This window comes from Galendromus occidentalis, unplaced genomic scaffold (genome assembly GCF_000255335.2).
Source record: "Galendromus occidentalis unplaced genomic scaffold, Mocc_1.1 scf7180000077427, whole genome shotgun sequence".
Classification (NCBI taxonomy): domain Eukaryota; kingdom Metazoa; phylum Arthropoda; class Arachnida; order Mesostigmata; family Phytoseiidae; genus Galendromus; species Galendromus occidentalis.
This window is the reverse complement of record NW_003805415.1, coordinates 955,731-970,846: the sequence shown is the minus strand read 5'-3', so window position 1 is coordinate 970,846 and position 15,116 is coordinate 955,731. Positions and strand designations below refer to the sequence as shown.

At 49.6% G+C, this 15,116-nt stretch overlaps 2 protein-coding genes across 2 annotated transcripts; both read left to right on the top strand.

The window, feature by feature from the left end:
• Positions 1-711: 711 nt before the first annotated feature.
• On the top strand, positions 712-1,652 carry LOC100901350 (uncharacterized). The gene is made up of 3 exons (XM_003742557.2): positions 712-982; positions 1,163-1,281; positions 1,382-1,652. Exons 1-3 carry the CDS (start codon positions 835-837, stop codon positions 1,514-1,516), a joined length of 402 nt encoding a protein of 133 aa, XP_003742605.1. The 5' UTR covers positions 712-834; the 3' UTR covers positions 1,517-1,652.
• A 6,099-nt stretch (positions 1,653-7,751) lies between these two features.
• Positions 7,752-13,405, top strand: LOC108863649 (eukaryotic translation initiation factor 5B). The gene is given in 11 exon segments (XM_018639241.2): positions 7,752-7,999; positions 8,560-8,648; positions 8,748-8,957; positions 9,047-9,231; positions 9,349-9,730; positions 9,733-9,806; positions 9,947-10,840; positions 10,939-11,518; positions 11,647-12,334; positions 12,463-12,704; positions 12,809-13,405. Coding segments are annotated over 11 exon segments (3,591 nt in total). The 5' UTR covers positions 7,752-7,955; the 3' UTR covers positions 13,012-13,405.
• Positions 13,406-15,116: the final 1,711 nt, after the last annotated feature.

The following is a 15,116-nucleotide window of genomic DNA, read 5'->3' as shown; positions in this document are numbered from 1 at the left end:
GAATCATCCTTAAGGACACCAACCATCGCGACTCAGTCAGTCGCAGGGAATGTACACCGAATCTTGCCGACTCACATTGCCGTTCCCGGGGATCGAACTCGGCGCAACAAGATCCCCGGGTCATGCCCTCTCGCGACAGGGGTTTGCACCTACTCGGCGCCAAGCACGAGTCTCTCATGGTCTTCCCGTCGATGTCCTCGGCAGTTTCACTATGCCGGACATCATCAGCCGCCCTCGCTGCCCGCTTTTGTCGCACGATGCTCCTCGTCTTCGGCCTCAAAGCTAAAACCGAGCAATGAAGCCCCTGACCTCTCGAAGGCTCAGCTATATTTCTCGTTCCCGTTTATCGAATTTCGGCGGGACCCTTGTTGGGAAACTAGGAGAGACGAGACCAGCAGAGGTCATGCGGCGAGGAGCAAAAGCGAAAAAGATTCCGCTGCATGCGGTGGTGTGATGCACCATGCACCGTGATCTTCCGCGATCGACCGCGGTCAAAGGTCCCGCAATGAGCATGCACGGCCAGGGTACAGCACGGTACAACCCATATCCATGGAACTCTTTGGGACTCGGAGATCGGAGTCGAGACGGATGATGCGGAATAGAACCGGATCGCGCTCGAACCATCAGCAAAGATCATCAGCATCATGGGCGCAGTCAGTCTTCCCTCTCCCCTTCGGTCCCCGGGGAGAGGGTATCGGCCGGCCCAACGTAGCCCGATCTCCGGAAGGCTCGCATCCAACTGTGTCACGGAAACTGTTTTCGTTCTCTAGAGAGATCGCGACACGCGCACTGAATTGATTAACTGTGGAATATTCTCGGATCTGAGGCTGGACAATGAGAGCAACAGATCCGTTGAACGTCCAGAAGACTGATGTCGACTATGCTCAGATGAGTTTTCCGAATAACAAGCCGATAAAGTTCCGCGAGGTAGCCCCAATGCAACTCAGGGATAGAGTATCCTTGAAACGTCTGAGAGACACAGGTGAGTCCTCCTCAGGGAGAATCCAGAGCCGATTGGGTCCTTCGATTGGCTCAGCCATCGGCACCAGTATGAGGTGCGGGGCTCTATGATTCGTCCGACTTACTCACATCGCAGCCCCGAGAGATTGGCGTTCCCGAAATATAATAGAATGAATAAAAATATTGTCCCGCCCCCGCACAGAGAGAGCTTGTCTGGCTGAGATGATGACGCTCTTCACATGTCTCGCTAAAAAGGATTTCGAGACGTCCGGATGCCCTAAAGAAATCGCTGCATTAAATACTTGCTATAAGGACATTCGAGTGAGTCCGTGAATCGGCGTTCTATTATGATTCCGAATCTTCATCGATTTCTCAGAGTCATCGGAGCGGATGACGCATGATCACAAATCTTCTTCCCCAGGACGAATCGATGGCGAAAAAACAGAGAGCTCTCCAACAAGCTCCGGTCTCATCGATTCGTGAGCTGACATCCCACCAAGCCAATGCTCTCCTCAAGAAGTTCCCCCTGCGGCACCTCATGAAAAAAGTCAGATAATTAGGGCGCTACTCTCATGCGTAGAATACCATAAGTACATGCCGTTATCCGATTGCAACAGCGGATCGAATGTTTGAATTAATGAATGGAGTATACAAGAAGTATATGCCTTTGAACATGGTGAGGTTTTGTGTTCTAAGCGGAATTGAGGAAAATAATCTGGATGCTAGATCCCTCGTTCCGACCTCGGGCCGGTCCCTTATTGCCTGCGGTTCCGAGAGCTCGGGCCCGCGCTCATTGAGGCAGAACTAAGGCATCAATCCGCTTTGTCCTCGATGCATAGACCGCCGCCTCCCCCTCGAGAGCTTCGTGGATCTGCCGCCGCCGCTAATATCGGCTTTTCGGCTCCGTCTAAGTTAGTTCGAGGGCTAATGCTCTTATTAGTGTAGCGAATTGCGGGGTTTATGCCGTATCTGTGCGAGAATTCAAGAAATGTGGTCCTCCGGATTTTCTCAATCAAAACATCGTGTAGATGCGAGCATGCTCGACGGCGCGTCTGTGTTACCAGGGCTCCGGGTGTTCCGCTCCAGATTGAGGAGTCGTTTCAGAGGACCCAAGGTAGCTTCCGATGAAGATTGCATGGCGAACTTGGAACCCCAACGCTGGGTGGAGGTTCAAGCCTCTTATTCGATCTCAATCTTTTCGGTTCTCGCTGGAGTGATATTATCGTTGAGGTCTTCAGAATCACCCATCGATCAGGAGATCCGCTTTCACTCTCGCGGATTTTTTTTTCCGAAAAATGAAGGTTGGAAATCTTCAACGCGATAAACAGGCGTGACATCCCATGACGGGGACGAGGCTCCTGTCGAAGGTGAGGCCAGGATTCGGAAATCGTCCGGAATACAGAGTCGTAAGCCTCATCTACTGAGCGTCCCGAAAAACGATTGCAGCCTCAAATCGGGGACTCGACCCTTAAGAACGATTTTGATTCGAAGGCCTCTGTCGAGTTGCCTCCATGATCGAGATCGAACTCTAGAAGAGTAAGGGGTATGCCAGGGAGTATAAAAGACAGGGGTAGCTTTTGATCAATAACAAAAAGACAACGAACGCACTGTCTGGCGGAGTCTTGTCTTTCACTGGCGCAGTCGACATAGAAAGAACATGGTCTGGATTACTGTCCGAATCCTTCCCAACAACGAGGAAAACCCAACAGACTTCCTAGTCAAGGATGTCAAAGAAGATGGAGACGAATGGTACGAAATCCCACCTCCTGGAATTCATTTCAAAAACCTTGTCAAGAAGAAATTCCCTAAGAAGGATCTGCAAGATCTCTTGAGTATCAAAGAGTTCCGAATCAACATCGAAGGTGTCGAATTCCAAAAGTTACTACAAGAAGGACAAGGAGGTGGAGGTGACACAGGAGGCAACACCTCAAATGAAGACTCAAGAGAGTCAGAAGAGGACACGCTCACAAAATTAGTCAGAGCTCTAGCAAAAGAGTTGAATGGCTCCTCAAACCAAGTTCGTCCAAAACCATCAATTTTCAAAGGATCTTCGTCTAAGATCGCTCCAGAAGCCTGGATCACTCAATTCGATCATTTCGTGAAAACTCGAGATGATTTCGAAAAGATAATGCTCCTCCGCGAATATGTTTCGGGAGTAGCCCTCTCATGGTACGACTCTGCAATAGCCGCATTAGGCATCGAGAGCGCTTGGTCAAAATGGCGGGAGAGCTTTCAACTAGCATTCCTTCCCGACCATCTTCGAGATGCCGAAACAGCAACGAAGTACTATTTCAAAGAAGACCAAAGCAACCTGTCCGAATATTTGTTCGAGAAACAAAGACTTCTACTTCGAGCGGATCCTACAATGACAGACCGCTCTATAACACAAGCAACTCTCTTGGGCTTGCCATTCTACATAAGGCAGCAATACAAGATGTTGCGTCCCAAATGCTTCAAAGATCTGATGGTGAACGTTGACGTCATATCCGTAAAACCCAAAAAGGCCATAGATAAAACCGAAGAGAAGAAGGCTCGGGTGAACAATGTAATCACGGAGGAGAGCGATAACGAATCACAAGGCCGCGAGCCTTTAAACTAATAAAAGGGGGTCCCATCTCGACCCCGAGGTCGCCAAACGAGACGATTCTTCTCAGCAGCACTTCACTGCCAACGTTGACAGTCACAACCGACAAAAAACATTCAGTGCATGCAATATTGGATTCAGGAGCATCAGTGTCCGTCATCAATCGAAAAATTGTTGATGGAAAGAAGGTCCGAAAAGGAAACAGTATTGTGGTAGAAGATTATCGGGGAATCCACACACATATGACGAATGGTGTGAAATCTTGGTTCGCATAGACACAGAGGCGAGAACTATTCGCTTTCTTGTCGTCGACGGTACGAAGTATGACATGCTCATCTCCAGAAAAGCCATGAGAGATTTCAAGTTGAATCTCCATCATGATGATACGATCTCTTTCGGTGACTCCCATGACAAGAAAATCGCCATGAAAGCCAACATCCATGTGAAGCAGAATTTCGATGCCTTCGAGATCGAAAGTGTTGAGGATATCAAGACCCACTTTCCAGCTGTGATCTCTCCAACACCCTACCCAGAACCAGTGAGAAAATTCTCAGTCCCATTTATATTGAACGATACATCACCTGTTTGTAGGAAACCGTACGTCTTGTCGCGAGCAAAACAAGAATCAATGGAGAAGGAACTACGAGAAATGATAAAGCACAACATAGTGCGGGAATCAACGTCTAACTTCGGAAGTCCCTGTACAATGGTTCCAAAAACAGACGGGTCGTGGCGTTTCGTAACTGACTATCGGTTAGTGAATCAGAAAACGGATCTCTTGAGTTGGCCACTCCCTAGAATCGACGAGATAATTGCCCAGACAGGAGGCTGCAGAGTCTTCTCAACGATCGATCTTTTGAAAGGGTACTGGCAGCAACCCCTCACAGAGGAAACGAAACACTTCTCGGCATTTGTGACACCCTTTGGCACCTTCGAATACAACGTCAACCCATTTGGTTGGAAGAATGCCCCAAAGTATTTCCAAAAAATGATGGATTCGGTGATGAGGCCCCATCGTGAATATGCTAGGGTGTACGTGGACGACATCATCGTTTTTTCGAAAGATAATTCGGAACATCAACTACACTTGAAGAAAGTCTTACGCTCCTTAGAAGAAGCGTCGTTGAAGATTAATGTAAAGAAGTCGGAGTTTTTCCGCTCGGAAGTCATATTTCTTGGACGAAAACTCGATGGATATACCAAGAACACGAAAGAGGAGTCCATAGAGAGAGTACGGAAAATAAGCTGTCCGAAAGACATCCACCAACTTCGGACATTTCTGGGACTATGCGGTCACTTCCGCTCCTTCATTAAAGACTACGCGAGGATAGTGAAGCCTTTGACTGAGCTCACAGCTCAGGGCGTACCTTATAAGTGGGAACCAACCCATCAAGACATATTCGAGCAACTCAAGATTATTATTACAAGCAACCCTATACTCGCGTTACCAGATTTCCGGAAACAGTTCATTTTAACGACTGATGCTTCGGATGTTGGCACAGGTGCGGTTCTTTCACAAATACTCGACGATGGAAAAGAGCATGTAGTGGGATACTATTCCTACACTCTGACGTCGGCCGAGAAGAATTACAATACTTCAGAAAAAGAGGCTCTCGCGGTATTGAAAGCCGTAGAGTACTTCCGTTCATTTCTCGATGAGCAAAAGTTCACCTTGAAAACGGATCATAGCGCTTTGAAAGAATATTGTCAACCAAGGAACCGAAAGGTAGGAATCGCGAGATGGTTAAGAGCTCTGAACGAATTGGATTATGTAGTCATTCACGCCCGGGTCAGAAAATTAAACACGCGGACGGACTTTCAAGACTTCAACAGGATCAATCAGACATGGAGTTAGTGATGCTGTTAAGTCAGGAAAACCGGATCCCTGTAAATGATGCCGAGAAATCGAAGATTCTAGAATTGTATCACGATTCACCACACTCCGGAGGACATGACGGGGTTTGGAGAACCTATTTGAAGATCGCTAAGCGATTCACGTGGCCGTCGATGAAACGGGAGGTCAAGGAGTATGTGAAATCTTGTGATACTTGTCAAGTTAATAAGGCGAAATTCCGCCCGAAGCCGGACGAGATGCTAGTAGTGCCGAAGACAACTCCGATGCATACAGTCCATCTGGATTTTGCCGAGGTCGAAAAGAAGAAAGAGGGGGTCGCCTCGACGAAGTCTTTTCTTGTGGGCATCGACCGCAACACTCGGTTCGCTTTCGCGAAGGCTTGCAAGGGGAATGCCAAGGAGGTTATTCGTTTTCTATCGCAGAAAGGATTTAAAGACGTACGGAGAGTAGTATCGGATAGAGCGAAGGTCTTCGAAAGCAGAGAGTTGCGTGAGTGGGCAAGACAGAGAAACATTGAGGTCTTGCCGGGTAGTCCTTACCACCCTCAATCAAATGGTTTGGCAGAACGTTTAATTCGAGATTTGAAGATGTTCATGAGCATGTATGCCAATTTCCCAGGGGGCTGGAAAGGTAGCCTCGAGGCTGCAGTCAAACATCACAATCGATCGTTTTGTAGCAGTATTGGTTGTAGTCCGCATTTCGCTTTGAAGGGCGAGGTACCTTATTTGCAGGCTGACAAACTTCTCGGTGTCGAGAACAGAGTAAGATTGGTCGAGTGTCGGAATGAGGTGATAGAGGAGCTCAAGAAAGCGAAGCAAAAGGAGTATTTCGACAAGAGACATAGTCAGAGGTTCCCGGAGCTCAGAGAGGGAGATCAAGTTTTGGTCAGATTTGGCTTGACCCCTCACAACACGGAATACAAAGGCCCATTCGTCTTGAAAAAGGTTGAAAGTTTCAAGGGGGTTCCGAAGCGATTTTTCTACGACGCTGAGGGCAAAGAGAAGGTTGCCACGTTGCGGAACATAGTTCCTTACACTCCTCGGAGAGGGTGACTCAGAAAGTCGGGGGAGTAAGGGGTATGCCAGGGAGTATAAAAGACAGGGGTAGCTTTTGATCAATAACAAAAAGACAACGAACGCACTGTCTGGCGGAGTCTTGTCTTTCACTAGAAGTAAGCTCTTAGTTCTGCGGGACCATCGCCGATCCCTAGGAGAAGGCCCTGAAAGGTGCACTCGAAAGAACCCTTGCCGACTCGTTCGGAAATCTGATTTTCAGCATCAAGATCGAATGCTCGCGTGAATCATCCGGGTGTCTGTTTCAGGTCCCCAGGGTTTTCCAAACGAAATAACCTCAGACGATCTTTTGGTCTAATCATTCATCACCGGCGACTGCGTCAGGAAGAGCGATCACACGTATTTTGCTCCCTCGGTGCCGTCCCCCATGATGTTTGCTCCACTCTTCATTCCGTTGGGGTCGGAGGCGCTGATTCCATCAGAATTTGTTTTCCGTCGAGTCCCGCCCCCGTTCCCGAGCGGTCACTCCGCGGGGTATCCTCGAGAAGTCGGATCGATGACATCCGCCAGATCATCCTCAGTGGCTCTCAAGCCGATCTGGGATCACCGGGGGCAACTTCCTTGTGACCACATTGACGGGCGACGACGAAATAAGAGTGGAAAGCTTTTACTTTCTGCTCATTATCACTCTTATTCAAAACTAACCGCCGCGGATCGATGATGATGACAATGATCATCGGAGTATCGTAAAAATCGACAAATCCATCCCGCGGCTTGTCTTCTCGCAGTACCCGAGCGAGCTGCTGAGACCATACCTCGATTTCTGGGGGAGAGAAACTCGGAATCGTGGCATCGTTCGGGCGCATGCCAGACGATTCGGATTGCTGCGATGTCGTAACCGTTCTGCGTCCGATATCGGGTCTGAGTCCTGAGCCTGAGAGGCCGGAAGTCGGACCATGCGATTCAGCCAAAGTCATCTCCCCCTCCTATTGACAGTGAATGAGCGGAAAAGAATTTAATCGCTGCCATGGAAGCGGAAATTATTTTCCTTCTCCGGATTCGAACCCAGCAATCTTCTGCAGGAAACATCTGTTTTGCCCGCGACTTGATGATCCCGGGCGATTCAATCGTGAACCCGCGCGGCTTCTCCGTAGCGACTCCTCCGAGATATCTCGAGCGACTTCTCCGTGATTCCGAGCGAAGTCTCCGTGATTCCATGCTCCGGCGAGATTCAGGTTTGGCTCCGTACGATCCGACGCGTTCGACTGAACATTAGAATTGACGAATGGTGGGAGTCGGTATTCGGTGCCTTATTCCGGTCAAACCATCAGCAAAGATCATCGGCACCGTCGTCTGCACTCTCCCATCGACAGATTCCACTGTTCTGCAATTATTTTACCCCGCGTTCTTCTTGTACGCACGTCCCATGTGGGGAGCCAATTCGGAAATATCGAAACGAAAGTCTCTAGGCTACATTAAAACTGACGACCATAAGACGAACTCCTATCGTTGTGTGTAGATCAGGCTCCGGTGCTCACATAATATGGCCAGAGGCAAGAAGAAGGGCCGTCAGCAGGCTGATTCTAGGTGAGAGACTAGACGACTATGCACGTTTCTTGAACACATACGGAGGATCTTTTGCAATGATTTTCGAGTCCTTCTCATTCTCCCCGGAATCCTCATTGATTTTCGATGACTGAAAGGGGTCGCCGGAACACTTTCTCGCTCTAAAATTCGTGAAAGGCCGTCAGGAGATAAAAGAGAGAAGAAACCGGTTCGAGATGAGAGGCTGCTCTCCGTTGAACATCTGATGGCTCCGAGACAAGCTCGCGATTTTGAATCTGCTCTGAGATGTCTCACGGTGCCGAGCTCGATGGTGCACTGTATACTCAGAAGGTTCCGTCGACCATATGGCGTGATACTCTGTGTGTTCTTGCTCGAACACAACAATTTGACGTGAAGTCACTTCGCTCTCATGGGAATCGAGGACTGAAAGATCCACGTACACCCACATTTCCGAGCTGCATCTTCCCTCTCTTCGCTGAACTCCATGAGGATCACACCGGTCCGGGTTGCGAGTTCCTCATGATTCTCCCGAGCAGAGCACGATTTTAGAAACTCAAGGCCCATTCCAATTCCTCCCGCAGTGACGATGAGCCGAAACAGTCGATGGCGACGGCCGCTAATGGATCCGACGAAGACTTGAAGACCAACAACGCTGCTCAGGCTCCGAAAGGTTTGGGCCGTCCTCTTACGCCTCAGATCATTGCTCGTCATCTCAAGTACCTTCTCACTCCCAAGGGAGCCTTCCTCTGAAATCATTTCGTTCCAGCAGCGAAGAAGAAAGATAAGAAGAAATCAAAGAAAAAAGCCGACTCGGACAATGACAGTGACATCGATGCTTCGAAATTCAAAGTCAAGCCCAGTGAGGAGAAGGATGTTGATTCCGAGGACGATATGATCGTCGCGATGAAACCGAAAGCCAAGAAGGATAAGAAGAAGAAGGCCGGGTTCTCGGCTCTGGCCGTCGAGGATAGCGACGATGGTGGGTCTCGACCGGGAATATCATGCAAACTGATCATCGTGCGAATTCCCCCCTCGACTTACCCGAGATCGCCTTCTGTTTTATAGGAGTTGCGGTTTCAAAACCGAAAAGTGCCTTCTCGGCTTTAATGGAGGATCAAGACCTCTCGGACGATGAGGACTTAGGAGCGCAACCGAAATCAAAACCACGGACAGGATTTTCCGCTCTGGCAGACAGCGACGATGATGTCAATGTAGTGAAGCCAGAAGACTACCCGGACTCAGAGGACGATAAGGTATTTGCACACCGATTACATTTCATCCGAAGAGTACCGATACTCGTCTCGACCACTCCCGTCGATCCATGAGTAGGGGTGGAGCAATACCTAAGGTCCAATATTCTTTCATTCCAGAAGCAAAAGAAAGAGAAGAAACCGAAAGAGAAGAAAGCCAAGAAAGGCAAGAAGGTTGAAAAGGAACCTACTGAAGAAGAGGATCTCGATAAACTGCTCGCTGACATGAATATTGAAATCAAGGACACGGGCAAGAAAGAAAAGAAAAAGAAGAAGAAAGACGCCAAAAATCAAGAAGACGGAGCAGCTCAAGCGGGGGCTACGGTCGCAGATGCCGATGTCGACAAAACGAATGACGTCGTAGCACCTGAAGGCGTCCCTGACAGCGCTGCTGGGGACCAAGATACCAAACCAGAAGGCGAAGAAGGAGCAGGAGGTGGTACAGAAGACAAGAAGAAGAAGAAAAAGAAGAAGAAGAAGGACGAGAAGGAGTCCACCCCGCCGCTGATGGCGAAGATGCGGAATCTGCGGAGTCGAAGCTCGATAAAACCAAGCCTGGGAAGAAACCCAATAAGGCTGTGAGTAATCCATTCTCCGTCTCTTTTGCGTAATACATCGCTCCCTCCGTTGTCGGCCAGATGAGATGAAGCCTCTTTCGCCGGGCCTCAAGAATTTCTCGGGCAGGCGAAAATGATAAAAATGATTTTTCTGACCACAGATACTCCAAATGCAAGAAGCTCTCCGCAAGAGATTAGAGGAAGCCAAGCGACTTGAAGAGAAAGCTCTGGAAGACGAACGACGAGCCGAAGAGGCCGAAAGATTGAGAGTGCAGAAGCTACTCGAGGAGAAAGAACGCGCGGAGTTGAAAAAACAACGGGAGAGGGAGAAGAGGGAGAAGGCGAAGGCGGAAGGAAAACTTTTGACCAAAGCTCAAAAACAAGCTCAAGCCAGAGCTCAAGCGACGCTTCAGGCGCTGAGAGAGCAGGGCGTGAACATTCCGGCCGCTGGTGGCGAAAGAGCGTCTGGGGACAAACCGAAGCGAGCTCCACTGACGAGACGCAAGAAGAAAACTCAGGAAGAAAGTCCACCGAAAGACGCAGCTGGAGAGAAGACTGCAGAAATAGAAACCGACTTGAAGGATGAACCGATTACTCCGTCAACCACCGAGAGTTTGCCGTCTGTCGCCGATGGAAAGGAAGCCGACGATTCTGAAGAGGACGTCCGGGAAGCATGGGACGCGACCAGTGAGTCGGAGGCCGAAGCACCGAGCTCGAAACCTCAGACTGAGAAGGCGGAAAGGGTGAAAACGGTGGTCGATGAGGTCAAGCCCACCCAGAAGAAAGAGGAATCTTCCGAGGAAGAAGAGGAGTTGACCGAAGAGGAGGATGAGTCATCAGAAGAGGATTCCTCCGAGGAGGAAGAGTCTTCCGATGAGGAGGACAGCCAAGACGAGGAGGCCGATAAGCATGAGCGGCTGCGGCACAAAGTTTTGGAGAGAATCCGGAAACGCAGAGAAATTAATGAGAAGAATCGCTCGACGTCGAACCTCCGGAGCCCTGTAATCTGCGTCCTCGGTCACGTCGATACCGGAAAGACCAAGATCCTTGATTATGTAGGTTCCGATGGAGGTTTTCGCTCCTCGATCGTGGAATGATGTCGCGCTGAATCTTGAAGGGTAATTATTGAAGATTCCTGATTTTCTCATTCCAGATCCGGAGGACGCACGTGCAGGACAACGAGGCTGGAGGCATCACTCAGCAAATCGGTGCCACCATGGTCCCGCTCGACGCGATTAAGGAACAGTGCAAAGCGGTCAAAGATTTTGCCAGCAAACCGCTCCGGATTCCCGGGGCTCTGATCATCGACACTCCGGGGCACGAGTCGTTTTCCAATCTTCGTTCCAGAGGATCGTCTCTCTGTGATATGGCTATTCTCGTCGTAGACATCATGCACGGCCTCGAACCTCAGACCATCGAAAGCATAAATCTCCTGAAAGCCAAACGAACTCCGTTTGTTGTCGCGTTGAACAAAATCGATCGGCTGTACGACTGGAAGTGCAACAAACATAAGGACATCGTCGACGTCTTGGCCAATCAGGCATCAAACACGAAGCAGGAGTTCGACAAACATACCGATTTAGTCATTACTCAGTTCGCCGAGCAAGGTCTGAACGCTGCCTTGTTCGACAAGAATCCCGATCCGAAGACGTTCATTTCTCTCGTTCCAACATCAGCCTTCACCGGAGATGGGATGGGAAACCTCATCTCACTCGTCATCGAGCTGACTCAAAGTAAGTCCGCGCAGGCTTCTCTCAGCTTCGTATTTTGAGCGAGAATCGGAATACCACCGCGTATCCCTCCAGAATTTCAGATTCGCCATCTGAAATCTCCGGGCTAAAAAAAATTGTTTTCCCCGCAGAGATGTTGGCTAGTCGTATCGCTTACTCAGATGAGCTCCAGGCCACCGTTTTAGAGGTGAAAGCCATCCCCGGTCTCGGGACCACCATCGACGTTATCGTGGTCAACGGAGAGCTGAAAGAGGGTGACACCATGGTCCTAGCTGGTCACGACGGACCTTTCGTGACTCAGATCCGATCGCTTCTGATGCCTCAACCACTGAGGGAACTGCGTGTGAAAAACGCCTATCAGGAGTTCAAAGCTATCAAAGGAGCCCAAGGAGTCAAGATCGCGGCCAAGGATCTGGACAAAGCCATCGCAGGTCTCAATGTTCTGGTGGCGCATAACAACGACGAGATCGAGTTCCTCAAGGAGGAAATTGCTCGTTCGTTGAAAGAAGTCATGGGCAGCTTCAAACTCCACGATAAGGGAGTTTACGTCCAAGCCTCGACTCTAGGATCTCTCGAAGCGTTGCTAGTTTTCTTAAAGGATTCGAAGATTCCGTATTTCGGCATCCGGATCGGTCCCGTAGTCAAAAAAGATGTGATCAAGGCATCTGTTATGCTGGAACACGACAGTCAGTACGCGGTGATCCTAGCCTTCGATGTCAAGGTCGAGCGAGACGCGCAAGAGTTGGCCGACCACACCGGAGTGAAAATCTTCTCAGCTGACATAATATATCACCTCTTCGACAAATTCATGGCTCACAGGTGAATGAACACTGCTGGCAATGTTTCAGTTCAAAATCACATGGGATATATTCGCTGCTCGCCGTTGGGTTTTCGAGTATCCCGAGTACCGTCAATGACCCCAGCCTTGATACATTTTTCAATTCCAGAGAGGAGCTCCGTCAGAAGAAACGAGAAGAGTTCAAGAACATTGCAATTTTCCCATGCAAATTGCGGATTCTACCCCAGCACATTTTCAAGACGAGAGATCCCATCATAGTAGGGGTTATGGTTGAAGCCGGCATTGTCAAATTAGGGACACCGATTTGTGTACCTAGCAAGGGAAACATCTGCATAGGCTCTGTCGCCAGCATACAAGTCAATCATAAACCGCAAGAGACGGCCAGGAAAGGTGAGTGTTCGCCTCGAGACGCAGGACGCATTTATGGGCAGTTGATTTATTCTCTCATCTCTCAGGCGAGAACTCGGTCAAATATCGCTCTGTTTACCTTTCAGGTGAAGAGGTCTGTATACGTATAGACAATACGACAGCCGAAGCACCGAAGCTGTACGGGAGACACTTCGAATACACAGACATGTTATGCTCGAAAATCACTCGGGAGTCCATAGACGCTTGCAAGGATTACTTTAGAACTGACTTGACGAAACAAGACTGGGCGCTGATGGTCGAGCTGAAAAAAGTTTTCCAGATTCTTTAATAATTGATCACTCCTGGATCATGCCGTCACTTATTCAGCGGGTGGGCGCAGGATTGTTTTGCGTGGTCGCTTGTGGATTGAGCTGCGCTTGTCAGGGTTCCGAAAAGAAACACCGCTCTCTCGAGCAGTGATTCCGAGGCGAGCTTCGTGTGTAGGGGATCATCTCGGTGTCTCACCATGACGAGGTCCCCACTACCGGAAGCTGCGAGCGTAAATGAGATCGAGAATGAGCCAAGTTGTAAAGAAGATGTTCGAGATATATTGGAGTCTTATTCTGAGCGTTGACTTTTTCCGAGAGAATAGGAACTCAAATCCATATTTTTCTTGGGAGAGCGAGCAAAATTTTGAGATGTCGAGGAGTCGGGACTGAATCAATAAATGTTGCATTGTCTTTGTACAGAGAGATAAAGAGTTTTCTCCATCGGGGTATCGCATCGCTGGGCGCAAATTGAATTCGGTGTATCAGCAGGGAAGCGCAACGCAGAATCCGATCCTTCAATCAGTATGCCTTTCAGGTCGATATTGTGCAGAAACGAAGAGATCTTCATGAAGGATTGAAAGCGATCTTCAAGTTCGCTGCCGGAGCCGGTGGTGCTCCCTCTCCGACAGCCGGAGGAGCTCCACCGATGCCCTGATTCTTCGCGCGAGACTTTGCGGGGAGCAACCATGGGTTCCTTGGAGCTCACAACGCTATCCCACTGGTCGTTTGATCCGATTCCATTGCTTTATTTCGATCTTCAAAATGCACGTATCTCAGAGGTGACACGTATCGCGTTCACGGACCTTAGCTTCCTCCCTCGTTCAGGGGTCGCCTCCGTTCTGCGGATGATTCCTTGCTTTATGCGAGAGTCGTCATATAATCTTACGATCCTCTCAATTTCACTTAAAAATATTGGATGGAGTGTTCGCTCCAAACATCACGATCGGATGAGTCGTATCGCGAATCTCCACGGGAGGCTTCCTGGAAAACTCCGGAATCGGCCGTAATTTCCTGAGAAGGGTCTCCCAGGGATCGGCGATCGGTAAGCATCTGCAGCTATCGGCCCGACTGTGGAGCAGAAATTCATAAGCTACACACCACCGCTTGCGTGGATGGGGGAGAGTACTGCGAGAAGATTATTCTATGTACATCAATGGTGGGGACGGACAATTTCTCCTCGTCTAGAGGAGCTCTTGCGATGATTCATACTGAATGCCTCCGGAAGCTCACAAAGGTGGTGCTCTCGATCTATACGAGAATAGAGATTACAATCCCGTAGTATATTTCACTGAGCGCCTCTTCTGGAGCACGATCGCGCGGCGAGTGTCTCCCGCCCCGATCAATCGCGATGGGATCTTGAGCTGATTGTGGCGTCCGGCAAGTTTGATGCGAGGCCCGTGGATCGTGATGTCAACATTGCAAGACAGGCGTCCTCTTTGTCGACGAGCACGGGGTGCAATGCTATCGGAAGTACTTGTCATTCTGGAGTATGCCTCGGCGAAGATACGCCAGAAGATCTCAATTCTGCCATATACTGGATGCATGGACCTTGGCAAAGCAGGGAGCAATGAAGTAATTCGTCCCAACCTCTCCACATGTCTCATCCACTCATGTCACTTCTCGGAGGCACTCTCTTGTTCAGCGCTTCAGCCACTGCAGCGGTCGTCGGCCTAATCACGCAACCAGCGAGAAGCGCGCCGTCGAAGGTTGAGGATTTGGACTGAGGCTTCAATCAGACATTCGTGGACCTGAGCGGAGTTCGGGGAGTCTATACGGTCAAGATCCCCTTATATCATCGAATTTTCTCCGCGAGTCAAGAAATGAGCCCCTACGAGGGTTGGTAGCTCATTCCTCCGGTGATCTAACAAGATGATTGATGCTAGCATATCACGATTGAGACTCCAGACGCCTAGGAGCGTATACTGGCCTGGCTGGAAACTTTTCGAGCCTCTATCCGATTATCCGGCTTCACCATATGCCTAAGAGAAGATCCGCGTACATGGCGCTCATCAGAGGATTTCGCATTGGAGTCCACCGGAGAGGGAGATCATTCGAGCAAGGAGTGTTTGGGGATCAGAGGCTGCCTCGGATGGACATGGCCTCTCGAGACGTAGACCTCAGAGCC

Bases quoted from the DNA above. Each gene is read 5' to 3' on its own strand.
- LOC100901350 (XM_003742557.2), top strand. From the start codon at position 835: ATGAGAGCAACAGATCCGTTGAACGTCCAGAAGACTGATGTCGACTAT. The intron at 983-1,162 runs GTGAGTCCTCCT...GCCCCCGCACAG, and splicing joins GAAACGTCTGAGAGACACAG to AGAGAGCTTGTCTGGCTGAG. The intron at 1,282-1,381 runs GTGAGTCCGTGA...CTTCTTCCCCAG, and splicing joins CTTGCTATAAGGACATTCGA to GACGAATCGATGGCGAAAAA.